The following is a 20935-nucleotide window of genomic DNA, read 5'->3' on the forward strand; positions in this document are numbered from 1 at the left end:
GGTGTGTATAACATAACTCCATACCCGCCAACATTTCTCTGGTGAAAATAGTGACATCCTAAGGAAAAGTGGGACATTCCAGGATCAAATCAGAACAGCTTCCAAAAATCCTTGGAAAATAGGGGCACTTGGAGGGTTTAGGGTTGCAGGAGGAGAGCGGAGCAATGCCACTCAATGTCAGATGTACAAAAAAGCAGAGGGGACCAGCCTTTTGATGCTTGACTGACAGCCGCTTTCTAGGGTTTCAGACCAGGGACCGACACAGTCCTACCCAGAGACACCGAGGACTGAACCTGGGACCTTCTGCGTGCAAAGGAATTGCTTCCCTGATCCTCTTCTGCTGTATTTGTGGGGAAAATCCTGTGCTCTGAAGCCAGCATGCATATTGGACAGAAAAGCCCAATTGACACCAACAGGGGATTCCACCCCTCCTTCCCATCCCATTGCAAATAACTGAACAAAATTTTCCCAGGATTGCAGCAGATGAGGAAAGGGTTAACCCCCCCCCATCTGTGATCTCAATTATTATTAGCCCACCTCTGATTATTCTAGGAAGAAAAATAACATCAGCTGTGGTTGGGTCCTCCGTTTCAAATGGCATAGACTTCCCCTGGTCCCTTGTAACTGGAGGAGAAGAGAACGGCAACGATTTCATGCCAGCATCGCAAACCTTTGGCATCACCCTGTGTTCAGGTGCCACCATTACACCTATGGAATGTAAGCCCTTTGCAAGCATTATATATTAGTGTTTCTAGCCCGCCTTTCTCCCAGCGACCCCAAGGTGGCAAACATGGTTCTCTCCTGCTTCTCTCTACTTCATCCTGCCCTGAGATATAGGCTAGGCTGAGAGACAAGGAATGGCACAAGATCACCCAGTGAGCATCATGGCCGTGTTGGGATTTGAACTCTGCTCTTCCAGGCCTTGGTCCAACACTGTAACCACTACTCCACACTGCCTGGTGCCACGTATGGAGGAGCAGGCCAAACATGCTAGCCCTGTGCCCAGTGTCCCCATGGGTACCACCTGCAAATCTGAGCTTCCCACATGGAGCTTCCCACTCTGGAGACCGCAATTTAAGAAGGATGTTGACAAGCTGGAACATGTGCAGAGGAGGGCAACCAAGATGATCAAGGGTCTGGAAACCATGCCCTATGAGGAGCGGTTGAGGGATTTTGGTATGCTTAGCCTGGAAAAGAGGAGACTGGGAGGAGATCCGATAGCCACCTTCAAATACCTTAAAGGCTGTAACATGGAAGAGGGAACCAGCTTGTTTTCTCCTGCTCTAGAGGGTAGGATTCGAACCCATGGCTTCACATTACAAGAAAGCAGATTACAACTAAACATCAGGAAGGACCTTCTGATGGTAAGATCTGTTCAACAGTGGAACAGTCTCCCTAGGGAGGTTGCAGACTCTCCTTCCTTGTGTGGGATGTGAAACACAAGAGCAGTCAAGTACAACATTCCTAGAGTGAACATGTTTACACATGGGGAGGAATGTTTGTCCAGCCAGCAGGTAAACTTCCTGTTTCCTTCTGGGCTGGGACAGACTTTCTCCTTATGTGACTAGAGGTGGGTGTGGCCTCACCTGTGCAGGTAACGACAAAAGCACAGGGCAAGGCAGCCACCTCCCTCTCTCTATGACTACTTTCCTTGAAGAAGCAACATCTGCTTAGCCAAAGATGCTCTCTTGGCCTCCAGCCAAGAGAGGACAAAGGGACTGTCTCTTTATGGGATAGTTTCCAGGTGTATGTTACTTTTCTAAGCTAAGTCTGCCTTCTGGGATCTGATGGTGAACAGAATGTGAGTAAACTCTTTTTATACTTTTATAGAAGACTGTGCCTGTTATCTTTTATGAGGGAATAAGGGGGAAATACCAGAACAGTTATTATAGAGGTTTTAGCGAACCTGAACAAACGCATCCGCTGTGTGTTTAAAATGGGGAATGTTACTCTGCTAAAATGTGAACTTGTTAACACAAGTTGGAAAGGCTATAATCAAACAATATATCCTCTCCTGCATCCCTGAACATCCCCACACCTTGGAGGTTTTTCAGCAGAGGTTGTGTGGCCATCTGTCATGGATGCTTTAGCTGAGATTCCCGCATTGCAGCGCGTTGGACTAGATGACCACTGATGTCTCATCCAACTCGACGATTCTATGACTATGGACACAGGAATAATCTTCCCTGCACTTGGGAACCTTGATATTGCATGGAGGCTCCTAAATGTATTCAGCTGAACAGGTAAATACATTCCTGCTCAATATGGCAATGGTGGAATAGGAGCTGACATGCATAGTGGAGTTGAAGGGAGAGCTGGCATGTGCTTCTCCCTACGCAGGTATCATGGGAATTGGGGTTGCTTGTGTGTAAACCTCCAGCTGTTCCCAACTGCTTGGGGTGGTTGCGTCTTTCCCCGGCTGAGCAGCCCTTATGCGCTGCTGCTCAATCGCTGGCAGAATCTGTCAGTGGGTGTCTCCTAAATTTCCTCCAGCATAAGAATTCCTTAACGGACAACCTTCGCCTCGCCTCTCTGCGCGGAAGCCTTCTGCGCAGAGTGGGCGTGCCAAGTGGTGGTCCTCCACTCTCCTCACTGACTTCGCTGGAAGAGTCTCGGAGCCTCCCCTCCGAAGTGCTCTCTGCCTCTCCCTTCTTCCTGGTGTCACCTGGACTTCTTTCCCCAGAGGACGTCCTCTCTCTTCCCTTACTCGTTCCCTCTCCTGCAGAATCTGGGAGCCTAGCCTCTTCACTCTGCTCCGATGTCAGTTCCCTGACATCAGGTTTGGGCAAGGACACCTGAATAGGGTCCTGGATTCCCCGTTAATTTGTCCACTCATTCCTTTTCTCAGAAAGTTCAGTCTGCTTGATCCCATCCCACTTTCGGAGCAAACTTTTTCCGTGTGCTGCAGCCAATTTATCGGTTGTCTGTGAGTTCACCGGGGCAAATGTGCAAATTCAGCATTTGTCAAGCGTTTGGGCGGGGGATGAACAAGCAAAAACACAAGTTTGCAAGTGTAGGAGGAAGAGGGATAAATGAAGGGGAAGAAGGCCAAGGCTTATACCAGGACAGAGAGGGACAATAGTCAACAGAAACATTATTCATCTGAACTAGCAGTCATTCCAAGCATGACCTAAAACACAACGGGAACCTCGAACGACACAATCAACATCACATCTGGTTTGTCCCTTAGCTGAAACTGGAAGCGTTTGTGGATGTGAGCGAATGCTAGGGATGGATAGACATGTCAATTTCAGTTCCACTGTTTCTTATTTTTTTCAGTCTTCAGTTCAGCTTGCCCCATGTCCACATCACTTTGCAGAAAATAAAAATCCTCATGAGAACTCACCAGTGCTTTGGTGCATGTTTTTCCAAATAAACAGCTTAGCAAGCAATTTATCTTAATATAATGCATTTTTATATGCTATGCTCACTATTTTTTAAAAATGCAAACTTTCCCCCTGATATTCATTTGTGTACATGTTGTCAGGTCCAAGAAGTGCAGATTTTGAAGAATAGCTATGTTTTGGTTCATGTATTTTTTTTTGTGTGGAACTGCCAATTGAATAGGTAAAGGGACCCCTGACCATTAGATCCAGTCACGGCCAACTCTGGGGTTGCGGCACTCATCTCACTTTATTGGCCGAGGGAGCCGGCGTACAGCTTCCGGGTCATGTGGCCAGCATGACTAAGCCGCTTCTGGCGAACCAGAGCAGCGCACGGAAACACCATTTACCTTCCTGCCGGAGCGGTACCTATTTATCTACTTGCACTTTGACGTGCTTTCGAACTGCTAGGTTGGCAGGAGCAGGGACCGAGCAATGGAAGCTCACCCCATCGCGGGGATTTGAACCGCCGACTTTCTGATCAGCAAGTCCTAGGCTCTGTGGTTTAACCCACAGCGCCACCCGCGTCCCTTTGCTAATTGAATAGGTTCGCATTAAAATGTGAAATGAATGGTACTTCTCCCCCTGTCTTTAGTGAATACACAAGAAGCTGCTCCTCTTTTATAAATATAATTTTTATAAAGCCCCTAACAAAACACAAAGCTGAAATCCTACACATACATAGCTGGGAGCAAGTCCGACTGATCTCAGTGGGACTTCTTCCGAGCAGACATGAATAAGATTGCACTGCCAGCCCTAAAGTGATGCCCCTGGAACATTGCAGTACTTGGAAGTGCAAGGAGCGTGTAATGACAACATAAAAATGCTACCTGTGGCAATTAATCTGTGACGACGCATTCACATATCCAAGTCATTATTTGATGCTATATAGCCAAGAAGCAGCTCGGCAGAGTTTACGAGGGAATTTCACTAGCTGTCTTCTAACTAATGCCTGCCTGCCAGCAACCCATTCTCTGGGGAATTGCAGGCCCCAGGCTAATAATTAACATCCTCCAGGGATTAATTGACCAAAGGGCACCAATACAAATAAGTCCTCTGTTTTGTGCTGGTATCCTGCAGTTGCCTGAGTACCAGAGAATCAGTGCAACCGACTCAGGTGAGTCAGTTCAAAAAGTGGAGGGGTTTGGGGGCCTATAGGTATGCGGCTGGTGGAAGGTGAGATATAAAGTCTATTTCGGATGGTGAGTTATTAACTAACTGGAAGGATAAGACAAAGAAATAAAGAGAGAGGAGTGGTAGCTAATACAGACATTCCTAGACTACAACACCCATCATCTATGACAACATATGGATGGCAGATGGGTAAGGATGGAAGGATTAGTCAATTTCGCTCACATTTCCAATCTTAAACTCAGTTTTTCACATTTCTGCAGCAAGTGGTGGATTTTAGTATGGATTTCTTCTGATGAACACAAGTTTGCATGCAGTTTTGACTAATTTTTGCGAGCAATTTCCTGTAATATAATGAATTTCTATATGTTGTTTTAATGAATGCATTCATTTTAAACACACTTGCCCCCTTAATATATACATTTTTGTAAACCTTGGGTGGTTAGGGAAATGCATCACAACATTCAGATAAATGCAAATTTCGAAAGATGGGGGCGTTTCGGTTCTCATATTGTTTTGGAAAGTGTGATAGATTCAGTTTTAAATGCAAAGGCAATGTTTTAATGGAAAGAAGGAGAAGTCCCAATGAAAGAAGAATGGATACAAAAACGAAAATGGCAAAACTTACTGGAAAAATAAGAACTCAAGATAACAAACTTCTTATAAAAGAATGGAAATGGTTTATTGGATATTTACAAACAAACTGTGAACAGATAAGAACAGTGGCAGGCTTAATGTAATAACCTGCAGTTTCATAAGAGTATACATTTAAAGTAGATAAATAAATGTTTAAGTTAATTTGGAATATGCAGGAAATATAAAAAATAAATTTTAGGAACCACAGGAAGAGGAGAAAGGAAGTCGAGTTTAGAAATGTTAAAACTGTTGTAAAATTATTGAAATGTATAAAATTGAAAATATATATATTTTGAAATATATATAATGAAAACTGAATTAAAAATCTGCTCTACACCAAACCATAGGTTCCTCACCCTTGATATAGAGGCAGGCGGTGTCAATGGTGGCAGAAGTGGAACAAAATGTAAAAGAGAAGAAACAGGGATGCACTATTCAAAGGATGAACAGGGAAGGAAAGACAGGCATATTTTCTCAGGGCTCCTTCACATGCATGCCTATCACGTGATGAAGCAACATCCACTGATGTCTTGCAGGCGCTATCATACCATCTCAAAACATAAATGCTTTTCAGCGGAATCCATTCACACAGATCCAGCTGCGGCCGATCAATTAAATGAGTAATGAGAAATCTAGGGGGTGTGAAGGTGAAGAATCGGCTCTTAAATTCAAATAGCTGCTCACTCTGAAGTGTCAAATGGCACAGAAGCTCTTTCTCTCTTTGTACATCTTTTTATACGTGCGCACACAGAGAGCACTGCAGGCGGATGCTTAACCTGTACAAACATGCAATCCACTTTAAAATTTACAATGGTTTTCATATTTGCTTTATGCAAATATTATTGCTACAATTAATATTTTTCGCCTTGGGAATCAAAATGAAGATGGAGCAGTGAGTGTTTTGCCCAGTGGTGAATTTGGGGTGCAATCCTGCATATCAGCGATGGCCCTCAAATATTACTGGACTACAACTCCCATCGTCCCTGACCATTGGGCATGCTGACGGGGCCTGATGGGTGTTGGGATCCAGCAATGACTGGAGGGCCAGACGTTGCTCTGCTGTGTACACTTACGTACCTTCAAGTAAATACCACTAAACTCTAGGGGCCTCAAGTTTCTAGAAGACACATATAGGATTTCACTGTTAGATCTGTGGCATAAATATGGGTAGGCAGTCAAACCCTTTCAGTCCCTGATCCATGCTTCTCTGCAGTGAACAATATCACATATCTGTTGTTTTCTTAAACCAGGACAGGCAGAATGTCCGGGGATCAAAGGAGAAGACGGGTTGGAATTGTGGGCTATGGGCATCTAGGTAGGTGGTGTTTCTTGACAATTTCCCTCCTCTGTCCATCTGATTCTTAAGATGGCTTTCCTAGGCAATGTGTTTTCTCCCTTTGTTGAGTACCTTTTCTCACTGTCCAGTCCTCTATTGTGTCTTTTATTTCAAAATAAAATTTAAAACGCACACACACAATGTGTTTCATAAAACAATTTATCCTGTCTTGGTTTCGAAAAGACCTGATGATTCTCAGAATACTTGTTATATTGCCATGTCCATGTAACATTTGGAGGTGTGGCCCACAAACTTGATGATAAGAGTCCTCTGTACCAGTGAGTTTGTGGGCCAGAGTGGCTGAGAAACTGAGAGACCTGATGGATCCTTCCACCCATGCCTCACCATTGACTAGAATCATAGAGTTGGAAGAGACCACAAGGGCCATCGAGTCTAAACCCCCTGGCTGGGGCTGATGGCAGTCCGACAACATTGGGAAGGGTGCAAGTTCCTCATTCCTGCTAAATTATTTGTTTCTCTGTGTGGCCCTGCCATTGATTTGTGCTGGAGGTGAAAGCTATTGGGGAAGTTCTCTACTTCTAAATGTACAGATACGCAGGTGGCGCTGTGGTCTAAACCACTGAGCCTCTAGGGCTTGTCAATCGGAAGGTTGGTGGTTCGAATCCCTGCAATAGGGTGAGCGCCCATTGCTCTGTCCCAGCTCCTGCCAACCTAGCAAACACCAGTGCAAGTAGATAAACAGGTACTGCTGTGGTGGGAAGGTAAATGGAGTTTCTGTGCGCTCTGGTTTCCATCATGGTGTTCTGTTGTGTCAGAAGCGGTTTAGTCATGCTGGCCACATGACCCGGTAAGCTGTCTGTGGACAAATGCCCTTGGCCTGAAAACGAGATGGGCGCTGCAACCCCATAGTCGCCTTTGACTAGAGTTAACCATCCAGGGGTCCTTTACCTTTATAGTCATACCTCGGGTTGAATGTGCTTCAGGTTGAGCACTTTTGGGTTGCGTTCCACAGCAACCCAGAAGTAACGGAGCACGTTACTTCCGGGTTTCACCACACGCGCATGCGCAGACGCTCAAAATGACGGCATGCGCGGAAGCGGCAAAATGTGACCCGCGCAGACGCGCCATCGCGTGTTACATTCTATTCAGGATGCGAATGGGGCTCTGGAACGGATCCCATTCGCATCCCGAGGTACCACTGTACTTCTGAATGTATTACTTCTTTAAGAAGAAAATAATTGCTTTGCAGAATCAGAATAATATCTTTCTGTTTTCCCACTGTGGCCAGGCAGATCTTTCTTGGCACTCACAAAACAGGGCATGGAAACTGATTCCTTTACTGGGAACTCGAAAAGATGCCACCCAAAGGACAAAAATGAGCTCTGCATCCTAAGAGAACACCATTTCTCTCTCTCACTCTCTGTCTTTGTTGTGATGTTAGTCTGTGTCAGAGTTTGAGAAATCCTGGGAAATGATGCCAGAAATTAGTAGACGGGCATTCGTGCCTCTGCAAGAAACAGATTTGACGGGGCAGCAGGTGTTTGAGACACAGAGCCAAGTTCCTGGATCTGTGATACTTTTCTGTTCCACTTTCTGTCTCCAGGCCAGTACCTGGTGAAACGGCTACAAGATGACGGACTCCGACATGGGCTGGAGCTGGCCTTTGTTTGGAACCGGGATGCCAGGAAGCTGGTGGGGACAGTGCCAGAGGAGCTGCAGCTGGGGAAGCTGACGGACTTCTTGGAGCGGTGAGCAAACAAGCGCAGCCAGGATCTGGCTGCTTTCACACATGTGTGTAATGGTGAGGATAAAGAAAATGAACCACCATGAACCATGGGTGTAGCCAAGGAGGAGGAAGGGAGGGGCAGCTGCCCCCCAATAGATAAAAATACATAGCCGAGGTTCTGCCCCCCTAACAAAAGGCCTGCCCCCCCATACAAAAATCTTGGCTATTCCCATGCCACAATACTTTGAGATAAACACTCAGCCTGCATTCCCCTGCACGCCTACCTGGGAGTAAGTCTCATCGATCTCACTGGCACTCGCACCCAAGTAAGGGGGAATTTATCTGTCAATTTCACTTTTTGCAATCTTAAATTTTGGTTCCCCCACCTTTCTGCATCAGCCTGTGATATATGTACAGCCGTACCTTGGTTGTCAAACACCTTGGAACTTGGACGTTTTGGCTCCCAAATGATCGAAACCCGGAAGTGACTGCTTTCGAACGTTCTTTTGGAAGCTGAACATCTGGCCGGGCTTCCGATCGGCTGCAGGAGCTTCCTGCAGCCAATCAGAAACCACAATATGGAAGTCAAATGCTTTGGAAGTCCAACGGACTTCCGGAACAGATTCCATTTGACTTCCAAGATACTACTGTATATGTTTTAAGTCCTCATGAAAATTCACTGGCATTTTAGTGCAATTTCTTCTAATAGACAATATAATTTTTTGCATAATATATACATTTTTGCAACGAAGCATCCCCTAATATATTTTTATATGTTATTTTCATATTTTCATACACATCACTTACCTGGAGAACTGCATTGCAAAATTCAGAGGAGTGTGAATTTCAAAGGATATATTTCAGTTCATATATCATTTTGGAAAGTGTGAATTATGTAGGTTTACCTTAAAATGTGAATTGAGTCTCATTTCTCCCCCATCTCTGCATCCAAGTAAGCAGTCCTAGGATTGCACTGACCTTTCACAATGTTGCCATAGCTCATTGACAGAGCAGATACTTTGCATGCCAAAGGTTTTGTTGTTGTTGTTTTTGTACCCCACCCATCTGACTAGGTTACCCCAGACACTGGGTGGTTTCCAACATATATAAAAAATAAAACATTTAACATTAAAAAAAACTTCCTTATACAGGGCTGCTTTCAGATATCTTCTAAAGGTCGTATAGTTACTTATCTCCCTGACATCTGATGAGAGGGTGTTCCACGGGGTGGGTGCCACTACCAAGAAGGCCCTCTGCCTGGTTCCCTGTAACTTCACTTTTTGCAGTGAGGGAACTGCCAGAAGGCCCTCGGAGCTGGACCTCAGTGTGTGGGCTGAACGATGGGGGTGAAGACGTTCCTTCAGGTTTACAGGCCCAAGGCCTTTTAGGGCTTAAAAGGTCAGTAGCAACGCTTTGAATTGTGCTCGGAAACGTGCTGGGAGCCACTGTAGATCTTTCAGGACCAGTGTTATATGGTCTCACCAGTCTCGCTGCCGCATTCTGGATTAGTTATAGTTTCCAAGTCACCTTCAAAGGTAGAGCGCATTGCAGTAGTGCAAGCAGGAGATAACCTGGGCATGCACCACCCTGGCAAGACAGTGCGCAGGCAAGTTGGGTTCAATTCCCAGCTTCTCCAGGTAGGGCTAGGAAAACTCTGGAGAGCCACTGCAAATCAGTCGTCCAAAGATGGGGGACTTCAGAGTGGGGGACATAGCTGTCAACCGTCCCTTATTTGGCGGGAAAGTCCTTTATCCTAGCGCTGTGTCCCGCTGCTGTCCCTTATTGATGATGTCCCTTAAATTTCGCGGGTTTCAAAGGAAGCAGCTCCTCTCCCTCCCTCCCTGCTGGTCAGGGAGGAGGGAGGCTCCAACTGTGTTGCTTGGCTGCGTTGCTCACCCAATAAGGAGTCTAAGAATGACTGGGGGTGTAGCTTGCATGTCCTGGGGACTCGCCTTTGCTCAGCGCTTCCCAGCGGAGTGGTGAAAGTGGTTTTCCTTGCTGCATCCCCTTTGCCGGGTTGCTGCGCTGTGGGAACCACCATTTGAGGCTTTGTTTGGCTGCTGATCCCTTATTTTCGAGTCTGCTGGTCCCTTATTTTCAAATCTGTAAGTTGACAGCTATGGTGGGGGACCAGATTGCCATTCTCCACACTTGCCACTAAGGTTTGGCTTGGACCCTCATCCAGAGTGTCCTTGGCTCAATTACAAATCCAGCCATCTTACCATGCCTCTCTCCTCTCTCCAAAGGCGGGCTGACGTCATCATTGAAGTGGCCCATCCCTGCATTGTCCAAGATCACGGGGAGTCCTTTCTGAAAGCTGCAGATTTCATGGTAAGGGCTGCAGGTGCCTTCAGAAAGAGGCATCTGGCACCAGGACACCCCCTTCAAGGTGTGGTTAGTTAGATCGTCTTTCTGACCTTGGCTTGGTTCAATGAGAATCATTGTTTTCTCTCCCCCCCCCCACTTCTACCCTGCCCCAAACACATTTTTATTCTTCCCATCAACACAATCCCCTGGGTGATATACAAAACGTGTGTCCCCCCCCCCAAGGTAGAATAGAAAATAGAATCCAAATAAAGCAAAAGCCAGTATTAAACAAATATCTCCTCCGTCAACAAAATCAGCATAAAATCCATATGACATAGCCTAAAACCCAGAATCAAAAGATCTAAATTGCATGATACAGGTAGTATTGAAAGAGCTAGGAGAATAAAAAGGGTCTTCACTTGACACAGAAAAGGTGTTATTGCAGTTGCCAGGTGAGTCAGTCTGGGGGGAGTGTTCCATAACTTTCCCCCCGCCCCAGGGGCCACCTGCATCCAGAGAAGTGCTTCTTGCCTCAATCATAGAATCACGGGATTGTACGGCTGGAAGGGACCTCTAAGGGCCATCTAGTCCAACCCTCTGCAATGCAGGAATCACAGCTAAAGAATCTCTAACAGATGCCCACCCATCATATCAGACGACACAGCGATTCTTCAAACAGCTCTTGTTTATTCACAGGTCAGAACAGAACTGAAGTGTTCAGCCAGCCTGCTTATATAGAGCTCCAGTACAATGTAACTGTAACAACTTTCTGTAACTATCCAATCACTGAACGTCACTTTCGATCCCTTATTTGCATATGTGGACCTGAACTATGTACATTATCCCCCTGCTGGCCCAGGGTGAGAACTTCAGTACATAACACAACCTATCTCAAAACTTCCAAAGGAACAGCTGGCCTGTTCAGAATGTTCTCCCTAAAGTTTTCTCGGGATCTCCCTTCTTGTCATTTTCATCCATTGGTTTGGGTCCTCCCTTCCGGAGTAGCAGAAAACAAGCTTCCTCCATCTTCCATGGGACAGCCCTTCAGATATTGGAAGGTGGCTACCATGTCGCTTCTCAATCTTCTCTTCTTCAGGCTGAACACACCCAACTCCCTCAACCATTCCTCATCAGGCTTCCAGACCCTTTATCATGTTGGCTGCCTTCCCCTGCACACTTTCCAGCTTGTCAATATCCAAGTCACCTGGAAGCAAATGAACCTAGCCAATGTGTTGGCAGCTGGCTTCATTTTTATTTATTTTTTAATGTTCTGGGCTGGCAAATTGTAAGTGAGGCTGTTCTGATGCTGTTTGTATAACATAAACTGTCCTGCAGATTTTGCCCTTTCTTTACATTTGTCAATGGTTCTGCACTGTGCAATAGTGTTGTTGTGAACCAGTTTTACTGTGACCAGCCATTGGCAGTGTGTGTGTGTGTGTGTGTGTGTGTGTGAGAGAGAGAGAGAGAGAGAGAGAGAGAGAGAGAGATTTCTCTCACCTATTTATTTTGTAAAGCTTTGTTTTGTTCTGCTAACAGCATAGTTCTGGTCTAGAGCTCAGAAATTTATAAAAATAACCACAGGAGCATTTAAACATCACACAGTGTTATTTATAGGGACCAGACAAAACACAAGAACCTCCGAACACTCCAGATGATTTCTGGTGTCCAGACAGAAGGCCTGCAATAAACAGAGACAATTTGGGCTTGTCCTATTAAGGGAACATGCGTGTTCCTTTTCATTCAGCCTCCATCCACCCCTCGCCCACGATTCAAACCTCACAAATCTAGCATCTGTCTTTCTCCGCTTCTGCCGGAAAAGTTTCTCATCTCAGCCTTGACCGTGTTATGCAAATAGATTTTTCTTTTGTCTTCCTATATGCTCTTGTGATTAAAGCCTGCACAATCCAAAAAAACCTGAACAGTTCTGCAGCTGCTCCAAATCACTTAAAAATAAACAAACCCCCCAAATTAACTTTTGGCTCAATAGATGATGTTGATGGTTCTGTTGCCCTTGGGAGATGCCTGTGAAATGGGAGGCAGGAATCGAACCACACAACAGTCGCAGGTGGTGCTTCCTTGCCTCTTCAAAAGAGAGGGTGGAGAGTGATTTCAACTAGTACGCTTTGCATGGTTGTCCATCGCTTGGATGCTGAATCTCAACAGGTGGCAAATGGACCAGATCCGAGGTCCTGAGGGCTCCCCTTCCTGCTTTACATTTTCTTTCCACACCTAGGAAGCTGCCTGATGTTTAATCAGGGCACTCACTGATTCCCCCTTGCTCAATACTAACTAAACTGGGGGTGGCTAACGTGGTGTCTTCCAGACTTTGGTTATGCCACAGAAATATCTCTGTTCCCGCCTCTCTCCTCCTAAGACCCTCCCCTTCTTAAAACCCTTGCCCCTGTCAGGAGGTCCTACACACGAGTAGGAGTCCGGCAGAGACACATGCCCGACTGGCATGTTCTCTCCCTCCTGGTCGTTCGTTCGGGAGATTCAAAAGCTTTCTCCAGCCCGAACATCACAGCGACTGATACCTAAGGGACATCAGCACACTTTAGGCTCAGCAGAGTATAGTTAGTCAGCGTTCAGATTCAGTAGCGCAGCAATTTAGCTGAACTATGTTTATTTACATATATACACTTGGAGCATCATAACCCAGCTACTTCCTCTTCAGCATCAGACAGCAAAGAGAAAGGACAAAGGACAAACGTCCTACATCACGGAAACACAGTAATGCAAACATCCTGTCTCCGTCACTTCCCACAACGTGGAATGAAAACATACACTGTCATGTGGTATAAACAATCCCATGACTGCAACATGGGAAAAGAATCCTAACAGGCCCACCCCCCCTGCTTATCCCACTGAAAATGAACTTCCAACCCCACTGCTCTTGTCAGATGCTAATCTCTCCCACATCCTGTCTGTATCCAACAAAATAAATTATTTGCCATTAAATAAATGGGGAGGAGTAGCCAGTCTTCACCCAAATCAGCATTCTTCCTCTAGCTTCCCAACACCAGCAGCTGCAAAATAAATGTTTCTACATTCTCCTAGGTGGGATCGCCAACGGCCTTGGCAGATTTAGACACCGAGCTTAAATTACGCAAAGCTTCAAGAGAGGCCGGGCACACCCTCTATATCCCCAGTGGGGCTCTATGGGGTGGACAAGACATCCAGAGGTTGGATGATGGAGGGTTACTTCAGGTAAGATCCCAGAGGGGGGCATCACATTGGCAGTGCGGGTAGGTAAATGGGAAGACTGGAAAGAGGAAGGAGTGTGTGGCAGTATATTGACTACCAGAATTGATTTGATTGATTGCAGATTTATAAACTACTTCATCAAAAAAGGTCTTCAAGCAGTGTAAAAACATACGTTTTTTGTTTACATTGTAATCCTGGCTTTATTCCATGACAGAACTAGGTGGTGATGCCCAACTGCATCACATACTCTTAAATCATGCCCTATTATGAAATATTGCTAATCCAGAATTTAGCAAATAAATAAGCAACGATTTGACTTTTAGAAGACCTCTTCAGGGAAGTTTTTAATGGGTGATACTGTAGATAGCCGTGTTGGTCTGCCGTAGTTGAAACAAAATTTAAAAAATCCTTCCAGGTAGCTGAAGAAGTGTGCATGCACACGAAAGCTCATACCAATAACAAACTTAGTTGGTCTCTAAGGTATTACTGGAAGGAATTTTTATTTATTTATTTAATGGGTGATGTTTTATTGTGCTTTTAATATTTTGTTGGAAGCTGCCCAGAGTGGCTTGGGCAACCAAGTCAGATGGGCTGCATATTACTACTACTACTACTACTACTACTACTACTACTACTACTACAGTGGTACCTCAGGTTACATACGCTTCAGGTTACATACGCTTCAGGTTACATACGCTTCAGGTTACAGACTCCGCTAACTCAGAAATAGAGCTTCAGGTTAAGAACTTTGCTTTAGGATGAGAACAGAAATTGTGCTCCGGCGGCACGGCGGCAGAGGGAGGCCCCATTAGCTAAAGTGGTCCTTCAGGTTAAGAACAGCTTCAGGTTAAGAACGGACCTCTGGAACTAATTAAGTACTTAACCCGAGGTACCAATGTATTATTATTATTATTATCCACACTGAAATGTTTAACTGTTTCTGTGAAGGTTCCTTAAATCTTCCTGTCACACTTGCCATCCTCCTCTGTCACACCACACCCCTTGAAAACCTCTGTTATAAGTGGCTGGAAGGCAAATTCTCTGACTCTTATCCTTCCATCTTCTAGGCACTGACTGTTACAATGGTGAAACACCCCAGCAGCTTCCGACTAAGTGGGCACCTGGGGGAACTTGCGAAAGGTGCCCAGCAGGAACGCGTGGTCCTCTACGATGGCCCTGTGCGGAGATTGTGTCCCTTGGCTCCCAACAACGTCAACACCATGGCAGCAGCCTGCATGGCTGCCCCCAGCCTGGGCTTTGACGGTGTGAAAGGCTGTCTTATAGCTGACCCCAAGTGAGTCCCTGGTCTCTGCCTGCCAGGTGGGTGGGAATGTTGGCAAACTGATGGCGCCTGCCACCATCCTACTTTAAAGCTCCAGTCTAACTGACTGCTCTTCCCCACCACAGCCTCCCTGATTACCATGTGGTGGAAATTGAGGCCACTGGACAAGGCGGTTTCTCCATCAGCACAAAGCGCAAGAACCCAGCTGCCTGTGGGGCCGTCACAGGGGCAGCCACTTTTGCCGCTTTCTGGAGCAGCCTGTTAGGTGAGGATGAAACCCCCTGGTCCAGCATCCTCTTCTCGGGAAGGGGAGTCAAGCGTCAACGGGAAGCTTGCAAGCGAGATCTGAGTGCAACAGCAACCTCCCCACTTCCTAATTCTCCAATATGATGGCGCCACGTTTTGCTCTGATCATGACTCTTAATGCTAACTGCATCCTTCTACCCTCCAACACTTCTCCGATGAAAATAGGGATGTCTTAATCAATAATAAAAGGGACGCAGGTGGCACTGTGGATTAAACCACAGAGCCTAGGACTTCCCGATTAGAAGGTCGGTGGTTCGAATCCCCGCAACGGGGTGAGCTCCCGTTGCTCAGTCCCTGCTCCTGCCAACCTAGCAGTTCGAAAGCATGTCAAAGTGCAAGTAGATAAGTAGGTACTGCTCCAGCAGGAAGGTAAAGGGCGTTTCTGTGCGCTGCTCTGGTTCGCCAGAAGTGGCTTTGTCATGCTGGCCACATGACCCGGAAGCTGTACGCCGGCTCCCTCGGCCAATAAAGTGAGATGAGCGCCGCAACCCGAGAGTCGGCCACGATTGGACCTAATGGTCAGGGGTCCCTTAACCTTTACTTTAATCAATAATAATAATAATAATAATTTTACTATTTACACTATTGCATACTCTCCAACATTTCTCCAGTGAAAATAGGGAAGTCATATTCAAGAATAAGAATAATACCCCGCCCATCTGACTGTGTTGCCCCAGCCACGCTGGGTGGTTTCCAACATACATAAAAACCTAATAAAACACTAAACATTTAAAACAACTTCTCTTTGGGTGGCTCGGGCGTTGCGTAACTCCATACCCTCCAACATTTCTCTGGTGCAAATAGGAAAGTCCTAAGGAAAAGCAGGACATTGTGGGATCAAATCAGAAACCGGGATGGCATCTGTACATCCAGGACTGTCCCTGGAAAATAGGGACACTTGGAGCGTCTGCTCTTAATGCCAACTGCATCCTCAATCCATTGCTGTAGCATCGTACAGAGCCAGTTTCCGGCTCTTTCCGTTGCAGAGATCTAAGGGAAAGTATGCAGGTGGTATTCTATGTCCCGGGGTGGGGATCCTGGGACCTTGGAGGCCAAATGCTTGTCTGCACACCTCACTTGGTGCTCTCCCAGCCCACACCTCCTCCCCTGGCCACAGCTTGCATTGTCCCTGCTCCACAACCTCTAGAACAGCGGTTCTCAACCTGTAGGTCCCCAGAAGTTGTTGGACTACAAATCCCATCATCCCTGAGCTCTGGCCTTGCTAGGTAGGGGTGATGGGAGTTGTAGTTCATCCACATCAGGGGACACACAGGTTGAGAAAGGCTGCTCTAGAATGTCTTCTTCAACTGTGATGACACCCCTTCCTTGCCTGGATTGGAGGGCTTTGTGTTTAGAAACAGATGACTTCTGCATGGCTGGAAAACGTTCCCCACCCCTGTTATATACGAATAGCAAACTCATTCTCCATGTTGTGAAGCTTATGTAGCCAAAGCAGAACCCTCCGTGCACAAAAAAGGGAGGTATATGCAGGCTTGGGGGAACCCCAAGATTTGCAGCACCCATCATCATCATTTTTAGTGGAGGAAAGCCCTAAGGGGGGGGGGAATTCACCCTCAAAAGCAGCCCATAGAAGACTGAGCATGGGAACAGCGAACTCCATTCACTCACCTGGAAGCAAACTCCATTGAACACAATAGGACTTACTTCTGGGTAGAAGTGTATAGAATTGCCCGGTTCATCTTGTGTTGTCTATCGTGATGTCTTGAGTGGCCCTGTTGGGCGGTGGGGTTTGGCAGTTCTTTGGGCTCTGACTTTTCTTTTCCTTTCCACAGTGTGCCAGGGCCACGGAGGCCGAGTCTATCTGTGCTGAGCTTTATTGCATCTGTTCTCTAGAGGATTCACAGACGATCTCTGTGGGTGCCAGAGGTTCAGTTGTAGGGAGCTGAGAAGGCCGGGAAAGAAGAGACATACCAGCTTCAGACCCCGCTGCATGCCTTTAATCCATCAACTCTATAAACATCCATCTATCTCTGCCTCCTTCCATTTCCAGCAGCCTTCTTGTCTCGCACCCGCCGTCCACAAGCAATCTGGATTCTGCAGTCCTGTGTACACTTACTTAGGAGCAAGTCCCATTTGGCCTATTAGAGAGATGCCCTCAAGAGTCTTTCATATGATTCAAGGGTGTTTTAGAGGAACAGGGAAGGGCTCTTCCAAGTGCCACTCACGGCAATATTGCTGCAACACTGGCGAGTTAAAATATCCCCCGGTGATTGAGGAGCAGACGGAACACATATTATTGTCAATTAGAGAAAATGGAAGAGATGTGGGGAAAGACCAGGGGAGATAATCTGACTGGCCTTCCTCAACCGTTATACTAAATATCTAATTATAAGAATATATGAGGAAAGAAGCCTCTTAACCTGGCTCGTTTCCCCCCTCTTTCTCCTTCCCTTTAAAAAATACTCATTAATACTTCAATTTTTCTCTCTCTTTTACTTGGCACTGTTTATTATTGATTAGAGGCTACAACCCAGTGTAGGACGACTTGTATTACAACTCTAAACAGGCTTACAGAGGAATAAGTCCCACTGAATTCAATGGCACTAAGTAAAATATGCTTAGGCTCACGCTGTTAATTTATTGGCAGGGTCCAGGGTATCGTCTGAAGGCACATCAAGAGACCATCTTGTTGAAGATAAGTGGGTCTGGGTTTGATCAGTGGCTGGATGGGTCACTAGCAGGGAACCACACTTACAGGATCATGGAATCTTATGCTACCTTGGGTTCCATGATTGAAAAATAGTGGGATAGAACTGCGGTTAAATAAATATTATTAATAATATGGGATGTAACCTGATTCGTCAGTTAAAACTGCCTCACATTTGTAGAAGGATGAAACATGACATCTGAAGGGAAGACACTAAAACGAATGACTGAGAATAGTCATTGAAATATACTGGCTGCCCCTGAACAGCCACATCGGGGTACACTAAATTTCAGAATGGGCCTTTAGAATGCCATTGTTAAGAGTGCATTTTGAGGAGCGCTTGGCTGAATAGCTAGGAATGATGGGAGTTGTAGTCCAAAAATCAGAGACACCGTGTTGGCTGCCCCTGCTGTAAGACATATTATTATTCTGATAATACATATGTATGTTACATGCTATGCTAATGTGTTGAAAATTAAACAAATTGCAGTTGCCTAGAATGAAGAATTGGATTAACAGAGAAGATGCCAGAGGAAAAAAGTTAACGTAAGGACCCACAAAGGAGAGAAGTCCATGGGAAGTTAAGGAATTCCCTTTTTGTTTTGGTTATGTCGGACATTGCAGTGCACAGCCAAGAAGGAATGACTGCGGAAAGTAAGAAGTGTGCCTGCTAGTTCCTTCTTGCCAAATCCACACCATATAGTTGGCAGTAATGTCAGGTGTTAGGAAGATGTGCCTCAATTTTGGCCTTTCAGAGCTCTATGAAAGTTTTAAGTGTTGCCACCTTTCCGGACAGGCGCCCACCAACAGTCAGCTTCTGCTAACAAAGGTGCAGCGATAGCATGAGCTGTACCTGTGGAACTTCTGTCTGTCAGAGCTCTTGAAAAGCATGAGATTTCTGCTAAAAGGTAAAGGGACCCGTGACCATTAGGTCCAGTCGTGACTGACTCTGGGGTTGCGGCGCTCATCTCACTTTATTGGCCGAGGGAGCCGGCATACAGCTTCCGGGTCATGTGGCCAGCATGACTAAGCCCCTTCTGGCAAACCAGAGCAGCGCACGGAAACGCCGTTTACCTTCCCGCTGGAGTGATACCTATTTATCTACTTGCACTTTGACGTGCTTTCGAACTGCTAGGTTGGCAGGAGCAGGGACCGAACAACGGGAGCTCACCTCGTCGCGGGGATTTGAACCATCAACCTTCTGATCGGCAAGTCCTAGGCTCTGTGGTTTAACCCGCAGCACCACCCGCGCCCCCGAAATTTCTGCTAGTGGGCTGGAAACTGCACAAATGAAGACTCCGTTCCAGGAACGTGTTATTAGGATGGGCAGATGGGCAGGAGGACAAGGGCTCCTAATATACCCACAGCTGCATAGAAAAGGGAATTTAAGCAGGGGAGGCTCCAAGACTGCTACTGACAAACACCTTTATCTTGGAGACCAGTGTAAGCAGATGAAAACACTAGCGGGATTGAAATAACACTTGTAATGTTGCAAGTACTATGGAGATAATGGAGTTGTATTAAATATGGTCTATTGAAAAAAATATGCAGTTGAAAAGGTTAATAATAGGACCCACAGTGGGGAAGGTGGGAAGTCCAGAGGTTTGGAGGAATCTTTTATATATATATAATTTTTATTAAGTTCTGTTTTGCATACATCCATATACATTTTCCATCCTTAATTTGAGCTACACCTAGGAATAAACAGTTACATAAGAAAAGAGATAAAGAAAAAAATGCATAGCCACTAATTATCTTTCCCACCACCCGTTCCTCATACTTATTATATTTAATTATCAAACCTTAAATATTCTAATCTTTTGGGTTCGCTTCCGTCCACCACCTCAATTTGAGTCAATTTTTCCTTTTCCTTAATTGCCTTCTTTAGATGTTTTCCACTTCTTGGTATTAGATTGTTTGGTTATAATAACTGTTTTTGTCTTTTGCAAAAATTAATCAAAGCATAATAAAGGTTTTATTTGAGAACAATGTTTTTCTAGGTAAGTTTTTATAGCACTCCCATTCCTTAGTGAACTTTTGGCTTGTTTTGTTCCTAATTGTTACTGTCAGAGGCAGGGCCGGATTTAGGTTTGATGAGGCCCTAAGCTTCTGAAGGTAATGGGCTCTATATGTCCAGCTGTCCTTTGTCAACAACAAATTGACACTGTTTTTGTGTTGAATATATGCTATAGGTATCTAAAGCCATTTTGCACATAACAAAATATGTATTTTATCAAAGTAATTGTTGAACTGTAATAGAACTACAGTAGTACCTCTGGTTAAGAACTTAATTCGTTCTGGAGGTCTGTTCTTAACCTGAAACTGTTCTTAACATGAGGTACCACTTTAGTTAATGGGGCTTCCCGTTGCCGCCGCGCTGCCGGAGCACGATTTCTGTTCTCATCCTGAAGCAAAGTTCTTAACCTGAGGTACTGTTTCTGGGTTAGCAGAGTCTGTAACCTGAAGCGTCTGTAACCCAAGGTACTACTGTAAGAAGTATATTAATAGTGAAATAATGATTAAGCTCTAACTTAAAATATTTTATTCATAACAAACTTAATAATGCAAACCCACTGGCGTTTGGCAATAACAAAAGTTCCTTTAGAAACACAATTTACAAAGACTCCTAATTTTGCAGGGGGCCCCCCAAGAGAGTGGGGCCCTAAGCTATAGCTTCTTTATCTTATACGTAAATCCGGAATCTTTAAATGTGGATTTATATGGTCGTATTAAATCAAATAAAAATTATTTCAAACCTCCCCCCGTTTTATTGTTTTTAAACAAACACAATAACCCTTAAGCACTGATCCACCACATTCCTTTTTTAAAGGGAAATTCCCTTATTCCGAATAGGATTCCTTGCAAGAAAAGGGAAAAGTTGACAGCTAAGATCCAGCAGCGCACCTGACGCTTTGCACTATCCACTGTCTCTACAGACATGCACCTGCGCAAGCTATTTCCAAATGAGGAATTTGCAAGGTAAATTCAAAGTTGC

At 45.4% G+C, this 20935-nt stretch overlaps 1 protein-coding gene across 4 annotated transcripts; it reads left to right on the top strand.

The window, feature by feature from the left end:
* Positions 1 to 1595: 1595 nt before the first annotated feature.
* Positions 1596 to 17276, top strand: ASPDH (aspartate dehydrogenase domain containing). 4 transcript variants are annotated; one of them, XM_082194499.1, is made up of 8 exons: positions 1596 to 1801; positions 6401 to 6465; positions 8051 to 8195; positions 10420 to 10504; positions 13538 to 13687; positions 14752 to 14978; positions 15092 to 15231; positions 17066 to 17276. In XM_082194499.1, the coding sequence occupies exons 1-8, from the start codon at positions 1788 to 1790 to the stop codon at positions 17101 to 17103; spliced, it is 864 nt and encodes a 287-aa protein (XP_082050625.1). In that variant the 5' UTR covers positions 1596 to 1787; the 3' UTR covers positions 17104 to 17276. The 4 variants fall into 4 exon arrangements, with proteins under 4 accessions (XP_082050625.1, XP_082050624.1, XP_082050627.1 ...); XM_082194498.1 differs by lacking the exon at positions 1596 to 1801 and adding an exon at positions 2197 to 2243; XM_082194501.1 differs by lacking the exon at positions 1596 to 1801 and adding an exon at positions 4431 to 4500.
* The last annotated feature ends 3659 nt before the right edge of the window (positions 17277 to 20935 follow it).

The sequence above is a fragment of the Podarcis vaucheri genome (genome assembly GCF_965113315.1).
Source record: "Podarcis vaucheri genome assembly, chromosome: 13".
NCBI lineage: Eukaryota > Metazoa > Chordata > Lepidosauria > Squamata > Lacertidae > Podarcis > Podarcis vaucheri.

Excerpts from the sequence above, each read along its gene's own strand:
- ASPDH (XM_082194498.1), top strand. The coding sequence starts at position 2,212 with ATGGAGGCTCCTAAATGTATTCAGCTGAACAG. Across the intron at positions 2,244-6,400 it reads AAATGTATTCAGCTGAACAG|GACAGGCAGAATGTCCGGGG; the intron begins GTAAATACATTC and ends TTCTTAAACCAG. Across the intron at positions 14,979-15,091 it reads TGTCTTATAGCTGACCCCAA|CCTCCCTGATTACCATGTGG; the intron begins GTGAGTCCCTGG and ends TCCCCACCACAG.